At 36.2% G+C, this 17,039-nt stretch overlaps 1 protein-coding gene across 3 annotated transcripts; it reads right to left on the reverse strand.

Annotated features, from left to right (window-relative positions):
* Nucleotides 1-875: 875 nt before the first annotated feature.
* GTF2A2 (general transcription factor IIA subunit 2) lies at nt 876-14,193 on the reverse strand. Of its 3 annotated transcripts, XM_056807901.1 has the most exons (6): nt 14,037-14,193; nt 13,056-13,153; nt 10,127-10,273; nt 7,874-7,978; nt 3,902-4,028; nt 876-1,168 (listed from the first exon to the last, which is right to left on the reverse strand). In XM_056807901.1, exons 3-6 carry the CDS (start codon nt 10,196-10,198, stop codon nt 1,143-1,145), a joined length of 330 nt encoding a protein of 109 aa, XP_056663879.1. In that variant the 5' UTR covers nt 10,199-10,273; nt 13,056-13,153; nt 14,037-14,193; the 3' UTR covers nt 876-1,142. The 3 variants fall into 3 exon arrangements, with proteins under 3 accessions (XP_056663879.1, XP_001374038.1, XP_007479568.1); XM_001374001.4 differs by lacking the exon at nt 13,056-13,153; XM_007479506.3 differs by lacking the exons at nt 13,056-13,153; nt 14,037-14,193 and adding an exon at nt 10,699-10,844.
* Nucleotides 14,194-17,039: the final 2,846 nt, after the last annotated feature.

The following is a 17,039-nucleotide window of genomic DNA, read 5'->3' on the forward strand; positions in this document are numbered from 1 at the left end:
AGTAGTTTTAAAAATGAAAAAAATATTAGAATTTTTAAGATTTTAATACCATGAGTTTTTAGAAATGACTCGCTTATCTTGTACATCTGTGGACAAAGAGACAATAAAGTTCTTTAACATCTTTTCACCTAACGTTGTTGTCATGTTATGACTCTTTGTGACCCCCTGTGGACCATAGTACAATGCTGTCTGTGGGGTTTTCGTGGCAAGGACACTGGAGTGGCTTGTCATTTCCTTCTCCAGTGGACTAAAACAAACACAAGTGAAGTGACTTTCTCAGAGTCACACAACTAGTATCTGAGGCTAGATCTGAAGTCAGGTCTTCCTGATTCCAGGCCTAACGCTCTATCCATTAAGTCATATTGCTGCCCCTTCACCACCCATAAATGTATTGGAAAAAATGTTGTCATATTCTAAGACATACAATTGATCGATATTAGGGTTATCTGTTGGTAACCAATTATTAGCAAGGATCTTAAAACCTAATGACTAGCAAAGTAAATATAACAAACTTCATTTCTAGTTTTCTATTAATGTTGGAACTGTTACAACCAAAGACTATTTAAATATTTGAGCTAGACATTTGAAAACATAAGTACTTCTATCAAGTTTTACTTTTTGTGATGTTCCCAATCAGATTTTAACAACAGGCTATTCTTTTCAGAGAGAAAAAGAATTTTCTTCAGAATTAAAATGAATTTTACTTTAAATTCTACCCAAACTTATTTATAGTATTACTGAAACTTTCTTAAGAAGTTCTAAGGTGAAGCTAAGAGGACACTGAAGAAAATAACAGTGTGATACCATTTCAGAATAGACATCTGCCCATTATCTTCTAATTATCAAGACATCTTTAATAATTATTAATTCACACAGAGTTTTTAAATAAGTTTATTAAAGAATGTTCATAAGAAGGCAACAACTTTTGATTTGTCATTTAAAAAAGGTATTTTTTTCATGCTGTATAATAAAGGTGATGTAAAACACTACAGAAATATGCTTTCTACTAGCATTCTCAGAGATAGTCTAGCACAGTGTAGTCGTATATCTGCATTGCTAGAATAAATTAAACAGTCTCTTCCTTGCTTCTCTTCACAAGTGCTGCATATTAACAGAAAATGGCAGACAATCCATTTTTCTATTCATTCTGCAGTATTGGAGCCAGTGTCTAAAAAACAGAGCAGGATGGGGTAGAAAGTACAAATGCAATTTTTTTAGTATAGGAATTACAGAGCAACTTGATTTTCATGTTTAAATATTTAACAAAGTAGAAAAAACTCCCAACTTTCTTCAAAGAAACAGGTGATATTAAGGAAAAAAGCCTTAAGGCAGTAAGAATTTATATAATTTGTCAAAAACAACTTTCATTGTTAGAGGTGGATAAAATGTCTTGAATGAAATCTAATGTAAACATTTCAGTGAACAGTAGTTTTGCATTTGTGAAGAATCAGTTTTTAACATTCTCCTTTCAAAATTATGTATTATTTACATTTTTTAAGTTCATCTCAACATTTTTTGACCAAAAAAGTCTATAATTTAAGTTGTTAAATTACAATGGTCCAGATTAGTATATAAAAAGATCAACATTTAATTTTTCATTACATCTGAAAAAGTTAGTAGTCAAATAATACACAACACTGTTCGTAATTTGAGGAGGGAAAGATCACTGAAGTGGAAAGAGTCAGTGAAGTCACTGCAAAAGCAGGGATACAGGAATAGCAATTAAAAAGTGTTGCAAAAACTTAAGAGGTGTATTGGGGGTACATTAAGCTGGAAAGGAAGGCTAGAATCAGATTGTGGAGGCAAAATGTTAAATTAAGGAATTGAGACTTTTTATTCAGAGGGGAATTAAAGGTTTCTGAGCAAGAAAGTGATATGATCTATTTTCCTTTTACCCAGATAGTTTGTTTTTTTAATGGAGATTTATTTGAAAATAATGTTTCATAATTCTTATCATTCTTTAAAAGACTACGTTAATCAAAATAAACATTTTTTGAATACTTAGGATCATTATGAATATCACTTCATTGGTGAGTCTTCAATGCTTTACTCCTTTCTCTCCCCTTACTTCAGTATTTGAATCAATAATATATATTGGTCTCAACGCAAAAGAGCAGTAAAGGCTAGGCAATGAGAGTTAAGTAACTTGTCCAAGATCACACAGCTAGGAAGTATTTGAGACCAAATTTGAAACCAGCACCTCTAATCTCTTAATCCACTGAGCTACCTAGCTGCTCCACTATTACCTAAGATGCTGTCTTTCTTTTTATATTTGTTTGTTTCTTTGCTACCAGCTATCACACCTTGAGCTCAGTTGTATCTCTAAGTAACCCATCTTAATTTTGCTGTTTCTAAGTTGAAAAGCACATTCTTATTTCTGTAAGAAATGTGTATAATATCAACAAGACTCTAGATGATAGGAAGATACTATGAATAAAGTACATAATCTTTAGTACATGGGGGGAGGGTCTTATGCTCTGATTTTTGAATATTTTTAAAGGAGTTGAAGTTGTTGGACAAGTTACTTTTTTTTTAGAAAATGAGATGTTATTCTATTCATCCATACTGTGAAATCATTTTCGTTGTAATAGACTATGACAGTGAAATTATTCTGAGTTAGCAAAACAAGAGAAACTTGATGAAGGCAAAAGTTATGAAGCCAATTCTGACATATGAGCCTATATTTTTAAAAAGTTCCCTCTAAAAATTTAGAAATTCTCTGATGTATTTGATAGATATTTCTGATCTATCAGATTATATATATATATGCATATATATGTAATATATAATAATAAAAATACACATATATATTTTATTGCCAGGCACACACAGATACCAGGCAAGGCACTAAGGCTACAAAAACAAAAATGAAATATTCTCTGCCTCAAAAAGTCTTATGTTCTAATGAAGTGCCTACATGTCACCAAAGTAACACAAAGAACAAAAAAATAAACATTGAAAAAACAGGAATGTTTTCTTGAATGCTGCTGAGGTCAGAAAGACATCTGTTCTTCAAAGACTATGAACTTTATTCCTCTCTTTCTTTTGCTATTCAATAATGTACTTACAGGAAGGTCACAGTCTTTGCTATAAAATTATGAGTCACACATTAGCTCTTCTATCTCTACTCAAAATATTCAAATAAAAATAAATATGAAGTATAGCAGGAGAGGAAAACTGACTAATGGGAGACTGTAAAGCATTGCAACTTATCACTTAACTGTACTGAGTTTCCTTAAACTAAATTTACTATTTGGAGTAAATCTATAATGTAAACAAGTATTTTTCATTATATAGAGAATTGTAAAATAACATAGTAATTACTTGTTTCTAACTAATTGTTGTGCATTTTCTCTTTCCTGATTTATGGGCTACCTGGCTATTAACTATTTATAAAAGGAAACTATATTTGTAATTCAATGGTTTTGTGTTCCACACAAAGGTGTTAAGTATAGTCAACCCTGAAAAACATATTTTCATATTGAAAAATAAGTAACCAAAAAAAGATAAAAGAACATTAAGTGACTGAAACTGAAACATAAAACAATTCAGTGATAATAATGTGGTTCATGTAAAAAATGCACATCTAAAGTAGATATGAAGAGTATTTGGTGAAGAATGGCATAGATATTTACAACACGGACTAAACAGACAGAAAGCTCAATTATAGTGAAGACTAGATCCTCCATCTCTGAACACAAGAAAACACTATCTGTTCATTATTTTCTTTTATTCTTTTCGGGACAGATAACTGCCACAATGTGTGGAACAAAGGGCAAGCTGGATTTCATAGAGCAATAATGTTTTCCAAAGATATGTCTGTATTTGAAATATGGCATTGATAAGCTATTTACTACTAATAAAATATGAACATTTTTTTTAAAGACAGCTGAACACTTACTTTTACCATCACAGGCGACAATTTTCACTTTATCCACTTTAATAAGCTCTGTCACCTCTCTGAATTCAACATCATTCAATACAAAAGTCCATACATTATCGCAGAATCTGTACGTATTTAGAGAGCCCTTTAAAAGAAAACATTTACATTCACCATAAAAGATTCACCTTCCTTTCATGAAGGCCATTTAGAAGAAATCAACAAAAGAGTTCATGTTTGATTTTATAAGGTTACTCATCACCCCCTCAACCCAGAATTCAGCTTGTACAATACTGGAGTGTGGTTTATAACTGAGTATAACCACACAGACAATATATGTATGTAATTTTTTTTTCCTTTCAAAGAAATCTTTCTCTAGGGTACAGTTTATATTCAGACCAATAGGATTCTTAAAATATCAATGTAAGTTATCTTTAACAAATTGACATTAACTGATGACCTTTCACATTTAATATGTGGTACTTTTTTTAAAACTTCAGATAAAGGTATATTGAACAATGTTAACTGTTCTGATACCTAGTCCTCAAGTGAAAGGGTTTAAACATTTTTCTAGTATGTTAGGAAAGCTTAAGACTCAAGTCAACCACTGATCTGATTCATTCATCCTACCTGTTACCATTCTGACTGATCCATTATATTTCATGCTGAAGAGGGAGGGAAGATATTGGTGCTTGGGGGTTTAGCAAGTTAGGGGTAGAGAAGAGGCAGGAAAATAAATCAGAATTTCCTTCAGTCCTATGATCTCCTTTGTGATTGTTCTCCTAAATTGGGTTGACTTTTTTGGGCCAGAAGTTTAAAAGCCCAACTAGAAGGATCTTAAACTTATTCCAGTTATCAATAGCACATCTTTGGTAATAGAATTTTGAAAAGCAAATGGGGTATTCTGAGTAAACAGTTCTTTACAATGCTATCTTCTATAAAGGAATCTATGCCGATATAAAAACATGAGAATCAATGCAGGGTGGAATGGAGGGAAAGAATAGAAATATAGTAAGAATATTTCCTAGTAATTTAATTGTTAGAAATAAAACAAAAGATTGTGTTAATTAAAAGTTGCAAGGACATGAATTCAAGGACATGAAATAATAGAATCACAAAGTTCCAAAATACATAGTATGAACAACACTTAAGAAAAACATATTAGATTTAAGTTTGCATCTTGAATGCCCTCATGTGGCTGAAATGCATATAGTTCACCTAAACATTTAAGGGTGTCTCACAGTTTACACCTAAGAAAACTAGTTTTAATTGTGTGCACCTGACCCTGCAAGGGGGGAGGGAGGGAATAGGTTTTAACAGAGATAATAAGAACTAATCTGAATGTGGTATGTCAGATCAAAATGCATCTGACACAATGACTTACAGAGAGGCAGGTAATTAAAGAGACAATTATTGCTTTATAATGTCTTATACACATTGCGATTAATTTCATCATTATATATATCTATATATATTTAATATTTAAAGGATTAAACTGGACAATTTTTGAAGCATAGTGTTAATATGTGAAAACAACCATACCTTTCATTTAACTTGACAAATTTTCATTTTTCATTTCTGTGACTGAAATAAATTCTCATAATGTATTTTCCAGGGAAAATTTAACATTCACTGGTTCCAATTTCTAAGGCAGCTGGCATAATCGTAATACAAGAAACATTTTTAAATGTTTTGTGATTTTTAGTACTAATTTGTACATACTCACAATTTTTTCCTTTCTAAATGTCCTAATAAATACAAGTTACACTTAATTTGAACATTAAGTACTTTTTAACATATAATTTTAATGGATAATTTTTGAAGTATTTAATAAGCAAAAACAATCATCCCCTTAATTTTACCTACTAACAAAAATTTCACAAGACAGTACAGTGGTTTTGTTCAAAGGCAGGAGACTAAAGTATTGTTCTTTCTTCAATTTTTTTTTATACTTAAAAAACCCAACAGTTCATTTCCAGGAACTTGGTAGAAAGATTTCACCTTGGAGTATCTACTTTCAGCAAATTTTGACATGTAAATTATGGAAAATGGAGTTCAAGAGAAATAATTCCAGTCCTCTTCAAACAGTCAAATGATTTCATTCACGTGAAATTCAAAAAATTAGAGGCAATATTTTGGGGGGTGAAATGGCCTTGAACACTCATCAAAAGTATTGCATCAGAAAAGCTATGCTTCAATATAACTAACACTATGCTAGGTATTAAAGTAGAATTTTAACAACTAATGAATGAAGTTACTGAAATTATCACCTATACACTATTGACACCTCTAATTCTCCCCACCAGAGGTGATGACACAAAGGCATGTCTTTAAATAGGCTGAATTCAAAATTGGTCAAGTTTTATGGCCAAAAGGATATAATTATTTTAGATTTGCCTTTTTGTAATTGTGAAGCCATTAGGAGAGAATGAGAAGCAATGTAGTATAGGAGAGTGGGAACCCAGGAAGACACAAGTTCAAACCTCTGTGATACTTACTGCCTCAGTGACCACAGGTTAATGATATAATCTTTCTGAGCCTCAGTTTCCTCACATATATGTGTATAAATACATATATACACATAAACAGAATTCATGATACTTGTGGTATTTAAGGTCATACAGGGTTGCTGTGAGACTCAAATAGTCAAATACTTTGGGATCTCTTTTTTTTTTAAACCCATACCTTCTGTCTTGGAATCAATACTGTGTCTTGGTTTCAAGGCAGAAGAGTGGTAGGCCTAGGCAATGGGGTTAAGTGACTTGCCCAGGGTCATAAAGCAGGGCAGTGTCTGAGGCCAGATTTGAACCTAGGACCTCCCATCTCTAGGCCTGGCTCTCAATCCACTGAACTACCCAGCTGTCCCACTTTGGAATCTCTTAAAGTGCCATATCAATGTTAACTATAAGGTGGATAATATTTGTTTCATTTTTCTCTATGATCTAGTCAACTTGTCATAAGGAATATTTGTAAGGACTTAATAACCGCTCTGGGCCTTAGAAAACATCCTAAGACTTATTACTGTGATCTACAAATGGCCACATTGAAGAAAATAAAGATACTTGCTATAGTGACACAATTACATTCAAATAACATTTAGCTTTTAGGATACCATTCACATAGAAAAGGGACTGCATGCTTTTATCATCAACAAATATTTACTGAATATATTTGCATGCAGGCCACTGTGCTTAGGCACTTTTTCATTCACTAGTTTGGGAAATGGCATATTATTTACCCTTAAAAGGCAAATCCACAAATAAATACAGGAAAATAATACTTAAATCCAATAGAAAAGTAAATTCTACAAAATCACATCAGCATTATCTATCAATACTATATAATATATTGCTTTGACAATATTATATAACAAAGTGAAAAAATTCTTCCTTATGTGATATTCATTTTGAATCTAGAGTCAAAATGAATTTGGACCATCTCTATTCAGTTGTAGGTAACTCATATTTTAACATATTAACAACAGTTTAAATAATCAGATATGACTAAACTGATTAAAGAGGGCCACCAGTACCATCTGTTTGGGCCTCCTCACAAGTTAGGTGAATAAAGGAATCAGAAAAAAAGAGCAGTTTTTACAAAAGCCACATGATGACTCTTGGTTTTCTTGTTCTACAAAGTGTGGATATCTGAGACTTACAAATTTTTTTTAAAAAACTGAACATGAAGTAGCTTTGATTGTACAGCCATTCAAAGGTTTCTGGGTAAATGGTAACTTGGTTACAAAAAGACAATATAGACAATATTGACACACACACACACACAGCCTAAAAGAACTGTGCCTATACAAAATGAGCCTACTATGCAAGCTCTTCTAAAAAGTAACAACCAGAAATGTTTGTAGGTGTTTCACAAGTTTTTAAAATGTTATACAGCCATAATTCTGTCCTTACTCTGGATAGATTGTGTGTAAAGGTCTTAAAAACACTCTGTGTAATAATGTGCAAGAATCTAGGTTTAGATAAGTATCCTTACCCTGAAATTGACTCTGTTCCTGACTCGCTGAGCCAATGCTGAATTTATAGCCTTGTCAAACTGAAGTAGGACTTGAAGGGCAAGCTGGGGGGTGATCTGTTGAGACTGAGTAAAAAGGCCACAATTCATTTCCTTCATTATGGATTCCAAATAAATCAAAGTATAGGAATTAATGCTCAAGGCTTATATGAAGTAAGTCAAAAATTCTACTACAATGACAGCCTCCCACACTGTCCCTCCTGACCACCACCCCAAGTGCATCAAAGTTTCTCATTTCATAATAATAGAATTAAGTAAAAAGTGAAATGTGGAAATAGTTATGTAGTATTTTCTGACAAAATATAGACATTTGGATTCAACTCTCAATTTGAGAAGAAAATATACAAAGTTATAAATATAAAAATTTTCCCTGGTGCTTTTTTCCCTCAAAAATTTTCTACATTCATATGACATAAATTACTCGACTATCATGTTTAGTTGTCAATATTGTTATACATATGGGAATCAATAAAAAAGCATTTATTAAGTGTTTATGTTAGATGCTGAAGATACAAAGACAAAAATAAAAGTTTCTGCCCTCAAGGAGCTTACATTCTATCAGGAAAGACAAGAAGTTATATATTTATTTAAAAAGTAATTTTGAGGGGAAAGACATCAGTAGTTGGAAGGGATCAAGAAAGGCTGAAGGGTGAGATTGAATTTTAAAAGGTGGAGATGAAGAGGAAGACAGTCAGTGGAAAAATGTATAGATGATAAATTTGGGAGATGGAATTGCATAACAAATTGACTTGCAAACTGACCAAAAAAAAAAGGGGAGTTATATATGATAAAATTGGAAACATAGATAATAAGGGTCAAGGTGTGAAGGGATTTAATATCAAAGAGGCATTCATATTTGATCCTAGAGATAACAGTCTGAGGGGAGTTAGTGGAGTCACATGATCAGAACTATACTTTAGGAAAATCAAATTAGCAGCTTTGTGGAGAATATATTAGAGGGTAAGATGTGATAAACTGAAAAGGGGAACTGATCTCGGGCAAGAGGGCCTAGATTAAAATCTTACTTCTGATACTTGCCACCTATGGGAATTTGAGCATATCACTTCCCTCAGTCTCAAATTTCCTCATCTATAAAACAGGAGGGGGCAGGCGAAGGAGATTTTGAACTAGATGGCCCTTATGATTCTACATTTATGATATTGACTGAATAGCAGTTTACTGCAATAGTACAGATTAGAGGTGATATGGTCCTGAACTAGGGTGGTGGTTATATTAGTAGAAAGGAGATTGAAAACTGTGGAGGAAGAAGAAAGATTCATAATTGAATCGATATTTGGGGTGAGGAAATGAAAAGATGACAATTACCATGAGGTTGAGAAGCTCAGGGACTAGAATGATGGTGGTGAAAATATGGAAATAGGTCAGTTCTCATAAGAAGTCAGTGTAAGAGTAAAAATAGTTAGTTTAGTTTTGTGCATGTTAAGTTTTAAATATTTATGGGCCATCCAGTTTGAAATGTCCAGTCAGCAACTGGTGATGTAAGACTGGAACTTACAAGAGAGACCAGTACTGGAATCACCTAGAGTTGTCTGCACAGTGATGATAAATCCTTGAGAGGTGCTGAAGTCACCAATGAGGGAATTAAAATATCCAGGTTCTAGTCTTCTGCCTGACACTAAGTAATTTAGGTAAGATTAATTGACCTCTTTGTTTGTTAATCTATAAGAGGACTGGACTGTGGTAATATGTAATATTGTTAACTCTGATTCTAGGACAGTTCTAAATTCATATCACTTTAAGGATATACAACTTACGGACACTCAGATTAATTTAATACAAAATTATGCCAGAGTATAACTTTTACCATTCCTTTAAATGAAAAAATTCCCTAGGCAAACTGTGTGGCTAGTAAAGGAGGTGAGTTAATCTTGTAGTGAAAATACAAGATAACAGATGGATGGCCCATGGGTTGCAATTGGTACCCAGAAAATATTAAAAGGCTTCACAGGAAGAACACTACACATGAGGTCAATCTTTTCAGTATTTAGGGAGGACAAAAATTGCACAGGATGGAAAGGCATGAATGGGTTAGCACCAGAAGAGCTAGATGGAAAACCCACATCAATGAAATCAAAGATGAATGAAAATATTGAAGCTATTGACTTGCTAGATAAAGCTGTGCCAAGTGCTATACCAATGATAGGAGATAATGTAAAAATATCTAAATATGTGTTCTTGAAATTTGTTTCTCACCTGTATAAGCTCATCTAGGCTTTCCTGAAGGCTATTTCCCAAAGTGGTATTTCTATATAATTGATATGCCATGGCTTAAGAAGAATTCAATTTTTCTTATCATCCAGCTATGAAACTGCCCACAGATTTCAGGTTTTCATGGATATCCTAAAGAACATAAAAATTAACATTAAGAATAAAGATTATAAGACATATAATGGTGAACTGGCAAAGCTTAGTGGATTAGAAACAAGCATCAGATCATTAAATTATAGGACCAAAAGTGCCTCTGACATATGCAGGGTTATTCTTTTTTTTAACCCTTATCTTCCATCTTAGAATCAATACTGTGTATGGGTTCCAAGGCAGAAGAGTGGTAAGGGCTAGGCAATGGGGGTTAAGTGATTTGCCCAGGTTCACACCACTAGGAAATGTCTGAGGCCAGATTTGAACCCAGGACCTCTAGTCTCTAGGTCTGGCTCTCAATTCACTGAGCCACCTAGCTACCCCTGACATATGCAGTTTAAAAAAAAATTTTTTTTTTTGAGACTAGTCTCCTTTTTGCCCAGGCTAGAAAATCTATGGCCCCTCACCAACCAATCCTATTGCTGATCAGCATGGAAGCTTTGACCTGGCCTGGTTTGCTGCTCTTTAGGCAGCCTGGTCCACCTCCCACTCTCCAGTATTAGTGTCCACTTCATATAGACATTGGAACATCTTTAGTCTAATTGGAGCTCAGAATTCCCAAGCTCATGCAATCTATTAGCTTCAGTCTCCCATTAGGTATTCACCCTTATGCCCATTATGACATGTCAAGAGTTCTCCACACCAATGAAATTATAGGTCAGTTGAAAAAAAAATTGAAAAGAACAAAACACCACCAATAATAACCAGTCTATATTTCAATAAATATTTAAGTTTTAACTATATCCACGGCACTAAAGATAAAAAAAAAAACCAAAAACTTTATGCTTTGGACACAGATGGTATCTTAGTATCTGTTGAAATGTATGTTACAGTTTTGGTAGGGTTTTTTAAAGCGTTTGATTACAAATTTAGAGCTGGATGGGGCCTTAGATGTCAGGTTTATCTAACTCAGTAAATAAAACTCATCCAAGCTCACACAAGTAATAAATGAAGTTTCCAAATTCAAATCTCCTGATTCTATGTCCAGTTCTTTTTCCATTTACCAAACTGTATTCTGCTTCAAATCTTAAACTGATAGAAGTCTGAGAGCCAGTGTCAAGCAAATATCAGGCACTCAAGTGCCTACAAAATTAATGCTGACTGGAAAATTGAATTGAGATAAATAAAAATGATGTTTTTACAAGCTATGAGTCATTTCTGAAGAGCATGTAGACCCGTATCTGGAAACTATTCTAGCAACTGAGATATATTATGGGGTAGGGGTAGAAGGAGGGTGGTAAGGTAGCCTAGAAGAGTTTATGGGACTATAGAAGACTTGGGAAACCAGGATTTTCCAAATGGAAAGAGTACAAAAAATGATTCAATGGAATAAATCTATGTGTCAGGTAATTTGCTAAATACCTTGCAAATAGTTTCTCATTTGATTCTCACAACTACCTTGGGAAATAGTTGCTATCATTATCTTTGATTTTTACAGTTGAGGAAACTGAGGTTGAGACTAAGTGATGGCCAGGCTCTCAGTTAGAAAGTGTCTGAGGATAGATTTCAGCCAGTCTTACTGACTCCAGGCCCAGTGCTCTATCCACTGTATCACCTACAGCTGCCTCTGACTCTTAAGCCAGATACTAAATTTACTGGGGAGAAGACAATAGGAGAATAGTAACATGAAAAAAAGACTGTATCAACTTTTCTCCTAGCCATAAGTATATGAAGTGTGAAAGAAGCTCTAGTTTGCCTTGGAAAGGGAAAATATAGCATCTTCTGGAGAAAATTAACTTTCAGTAAATGCCACAAGATAAAAGCAATCCAAAATGAAATGGAATGTTAGAGTAATGTTCTAGAAGGCATATGGAAAGAATGAACAGTAGAAGACAGGGAGGGAAAGATTAAGTCTAAGTTTTAATATATGGATGGAGAGGGGGAGGGAGAAGAGAGAAGAAAGAAATTGCCAAGTGCCATTCTTGTTGATCTCTACCCTCCCTCCTTTTCCATCTGTGCTGATATTCTGGATGTTCTTCATGGGGTAGATTCCTCAGGGCAAGTATTAGGGTCCATCCACTTGGGATGGAAGACAAACACAGCAAAAGAACATGATAGCCATGGCACCCTGGAGCTTAGAAGCCTGGGAGCCAGGCAAAGAAATTCCCCAGTCAATATTTCTTAAAAGAAATAACTTTATTCTATGACTTCCTGATTTTATAATATTTAACCAAGGCCTGACATGGAAACATGCTCAACAAAGATGTTTGTCTGTGTCATTAAAAATGTTCAGTACAAAGTCCAAATTGGAAGATGAAGCCCCTATATTTGGTGGGATGCTCCACATTCTCTTTTGGTGATTTTTGTTTAAAAAACAAAACAACAACAACAAAACCCCCTTATCTTCTGTCTTATAATCTATAGGCAATTGGGGTTAAAAGATTCTCCCAGGGTCACATGGCCTGGAAGTGTCTGAGGTCACATTTGAACCTGGGAGCTCCCATTTCCCATCTCTAGGCTTGGTTCTCTTATTCATGCAGCCACCTAGCTGGCCTCACATGCTCTTTGTAAATGAAACTGTGGCCACTATATCAAATTCTGGAAACAATATGTGATCTCTTAAATTGTGGAGCTTCCTAAATGACATCAATGATCTCTTAAGAATTGTGCCTATCTGTTCTGGAAAAAAAATAAGTGAATAAAAAACGTCAATGGTCTATAGTATGACAGCCCACTAAACTGGTCTATTAAGGACTCTGACAGATATTTCAGATGGAAAATGAACTGGGGCAAGAAAAATGGAGATAAGAGAACTGGCCTGCACCTGTAAAGTTATTGTTGTTCAGTCCTTCTGTCTGACTCTTCATGATCCCACTTGGGGTTTTCTTGTCAAAGAAAGTAGTTTTCCATTTTCTTCTCCAGCTCATTTTACAAATTAAGAAACGGAAGAAAACAAGGTTAAGTGACTTGCTAATAATATGTGTCTGCTGGGAGAACCGACACTAAGATTTCAGTTTCATCCAAGTATATGAATGCTTTATACTCTCACAAAAAATTTTTTTCAAAATGAATCTTCTTTCCATTAAAGTGTTAGCTCTATTTTGTCTCACCAAAACTTTGCATCTTCCCCAAAGTCTGGTTCAGTACTGGCTCTTAACGTTTGTTTAATTGTATCTTGGAAACTTCCTTTCTAAATAGTTCACTTAAGCCACTTGATTGGAAATAAGTCTAGGAAAAAAAGCTTCGGGGATGAACCCCTTCCCAGCACAAAGGAGGAAAAAAACAACAAAGACGACCCGTCGTTCAAACTGCAGGGACAGAATAGTAGATAAATTCTATGACTGACTCCACATCCACAAGAGAAAAATACTATGCTGGGCAAGTGAGGACTCACGGAAAATGGCAGCAGTTGGGACCGCTTTACAGTCGGGACGATAACACTCTACTAAAGTTATCGTCCGGTAGTTTGAAGAAAAAGAAAGCCTTGGGGGGCTCTAGGAGGTGGGCCCGGCGGGTCCTAGACTCCCAAGCAGGAGGACACCTCACACGCACGAGTAGCCAACACAGCCCGGGAAAGAGGGCACAACCCACCCACGGCAAGACGTCCCAAACCCTCCCCCTCGCAGGCCTGGAGCTAACGGGCCGAGTCAAGACTGGACGGCGGCAGCTGCTGGGCCAGTGAGCCGAGCCCGGAGAAAAAGCCGCGCCACCCGTCCGCAGGCCCCCTAGAAGAGGGGAAGGAAAGTAGGACCGCACTGTTTCTTCTTCTCTCTTAGCCCCGGCACGGACCCAGCTCCTCCAGTACCTGCGGGGAAATTGCCTTCCGCCGCTGAGCGCTGAGAGCCGAAGAGGCTTAGAGACCCGGTCAGGTACCTCCAGTCGTCCCCGCTGCCTTTCCGCCTCCCCAGTCACCAGAAACCCAAGCGCGCGACCCGGATGTGCTCATGGACCCGCCCCCGGCGGAAGTGACGCAAACACCATAGGTCGTCCGGTTCCTCCAGCACCCAGGACCTGTTGTCTGCTGCCCATTCCTCTGCGCTTGCGCCTTTTTGTTCTCCAGGCTCCACTCTCTGGTCCTGGTCCCCAGGACTGGGTGCTGTGAGTTTGAAACATGACGATAGAAAAAGGGGAGCCGCGAGAAAGGAAGGAGCTACCTAGAGAGCCCGTTTCACTTTTTTCTTAACCGTTTCCTTCATAGAATCGATATTAAGTATTGGTTATGAGACAGAAGAGTGGTAAGGGCTAGGTAATGGAGATTAAGTGACTTGTCCAGGGTCCCACAGCTATAAAGTGTTTGAGGTAATTTTTGAACCCAGGCCATCCAGGATCTTCAACTCACTGACCACTTATTGGCTCCTCCTGCATCACTTTTGAGGAGCTCTAATTGTTGGAAGTTTTTGCTAAATGAAATCATTAAGTGGCTGGAGTGTTGGGCTTGGAGTCAGAAAGATCTGAGTTCAAAACCTGCCTCAGACAATTCATTTGTGACCTTAGGAAAGTTTAACCTCTATTTGCCTCAGCTTCCTCGTTTAGTAAAATGCACACAAGTGCCATATAAATGTTATGTATTGTTTTTATTATTTCTATCCAATTAAAGAGTTCTGCATTTGGAGCTAGAAAGACCTGGTTTCAAATCTGGACTTACTGTGTGACTTTTGGGCAAATCATTCTTAGAATGGCTTTCTTCATCTGTAAAATATTGAGGGTAAAAGAGGTTAGGATGGACCAGACCAGATCCTCTCTACAGTACCTTTCAAAACTATAAGTCTGCAATATTAAGTGCCACACTATCAAGTTAAGCAGAACAAATTTCATCAGTTTCCCAGGAGAGGAGCCCTCAAATATTCCAAAGTATTTACTCAAGACAATACTCAAAAGACAATTCTGCAGTGGGCAGAAAGTTGTCATAGGAACTGCATTAGAATTCAAGTTCTGTAGCTTACTCCTTGCAGCAACTTGGGCACATTTCTTAATATAACAGGCAAGGTTTGAAAGTAGGCTTCTAAGCCACTTTTCATTTCTTCCATCTAAGTGTTTTTAGGTTAAAGATCCCTAGTACCTTCAAACCATTGTCAAAGGGTGCATCCCAAAGTCCTTCCACATCTTGTTAGCTTTGTTTCTCTTCATTACTAAATTGTGACACCTAGATATACTCCTTACTTTTAGGAATAAAATAATGAAAGCTTACACAAATGAGACCATTCACTGGCAGTTCCTTATCCCTTCATCTCATCACACAGACGCCTTCTGCTACTCTTCTACCTTTTCACCCAAACACAACATACTCTCCAGTTGCCACTATATTGCAGGTTTCTAAATGATCTCACTGCCTTTATTTTCCCTCTACTCCAATCTAATCTTAGATCCTCATATTGTTAAAGATGGAATGGAAGGAAGAGGTGGCTCTTTCTTGTCAAGGCAAATCCCTCTGAATAAAATTGATGCCACTCCATTCTATCTTCTTCGGCAGATTAACCACTCCTGTCATCCATTAAGCTTCAATTTTTCCCCCGTCTCTGCTGATTGCTTCCCCCTCCATAATGCAGATTCTCAGGTTGTTATCTAACTGACTTCTCTCTAAGCCTTTCCAGTTGGAATGGCAATTGAACATTTCAGTATCTTGACATCTGAAATTCAATATATCCACAACAGAAATTATTGGATTTCCTCCCAAGCCCTTCTCTTATAAATTTCCCCATTATCATCAAGGGTCCCACCATCTTCCCAGTCACTCCCACCTCCCTAATTCAATCCATTGCTGTCTTGTCAACTCTATTACAACTTCTCACATGTCCCCTTTTCTCCTAAGACTGTCACCACTTTAATGCAGGTCCTTCACTCATCACAACTGCATTATTTCAATAGTTCGTTGGCTGATCTCTCTCCCTCCAGTCTCTCCTCACTCATTTATTCTTCACTTCATCTGACCATGTCACCCCTCAATAAACTTCAGTGGCTTCCTATTATAAGGTTCAAATTTTAAAGCCCCACATAAGCTCATCCTTTCCTACTTTTCCAATTGCTTTTCTTGAATCTCTTCTCCATGCATTTTCACTCTTCCATGCTTAGCCTAAAACTATCCTCGTCTCCCCCGTTGACTTCCTTCACTTCTCTAAAATCTCTCCTTCTGCCTTCCCTGTTGACTATCTTTTACTAATTATATATTTGTTTATTTATTGCATTTTCTCTCCCCAATTAAGCCTTTTTTGCCTCTTTGTATCCTCACTATTTAGCAATCTGACATAATAGTCACTTAATAAATGTTTGTTGATGTCCCCCCTCATTTTCCTTGTTGGATCCTCTTCTCTACAATCTCCTTAGAAAATTCCATTCACTCCCACTACTATTCAACTATCATCTGTAAATAGAGAATTCAATCTTTCTAGTCTTGACCTCTTTTTCGTTCTCCAGACAAGTTTGGTAGGCACTGCATTTGAATTCAGGATCTAGGTTTTAATATTGCTCTGGCTTCCAATATGGTCTTGAGCAAGTCACCTAACACTTCAGTATCACATACAAAAAAAGGTGACTAGACTGTCTAAAAATCTGTTCCATTTCTAAAACCTACTGGCATGATTCAACATTCCCATAGCAATGATGGCAAACCTATGGGATGGGTGTCAAAGGTGGCACTCAAGAGCACTTTGTGGGCATATAACCACTATGCTGCCACCTCCCACCCTTTATTACTAGAAAATCAGGGGACTTGGTAGAGCTTCTCCCTTCCCTCTCTCCATTGTGCCTGAGGACATTTTCCCACATCATCCACCCCTCTGCCTAGCAGTCCAATGGGATTGCTTCCTTCATC

This window comes from Monodelphis domestica, chromosome 1 (genome assembly GCF_027887165.1).
Source record: "Monodelphis domestica isolate mMonDom1 chromosome 1, mMonDom1.pri, whole genome shotgun sequence".
Classification (NCBI taxonomy): domain Eukaryota; kingdom Metazoa; phylum Chordata; class Mammalia; order Didelphimorphia; family Didelphidae; genus Monodelphis; species Monodelphis domestica.

Bases quoted from the DNA above. Each gene is read 5' to 3' on its own strand.
- GTF2A2 (XM_001374001.4), bottom strand. From the start codon at position 10,198: ATGGCATATCAATTATATAGAAATACCACTTTGGGAAATAGCCTTCAG. The intron at 7,979-10,126 runs GTGAGAAACAAA...CTTTTTACTCAG, and splicing joins GCCTAGATGAGCTTATACAG to TCTCAACAGATCACCCCCCA. The intron at 4,029-7,873 runs GTAAGGATACTT...TTTCTTTTAAAG, and splicing joins GGAACAGAGTCAATTTCAGG to GGCTCTCTAAATACGTACAG.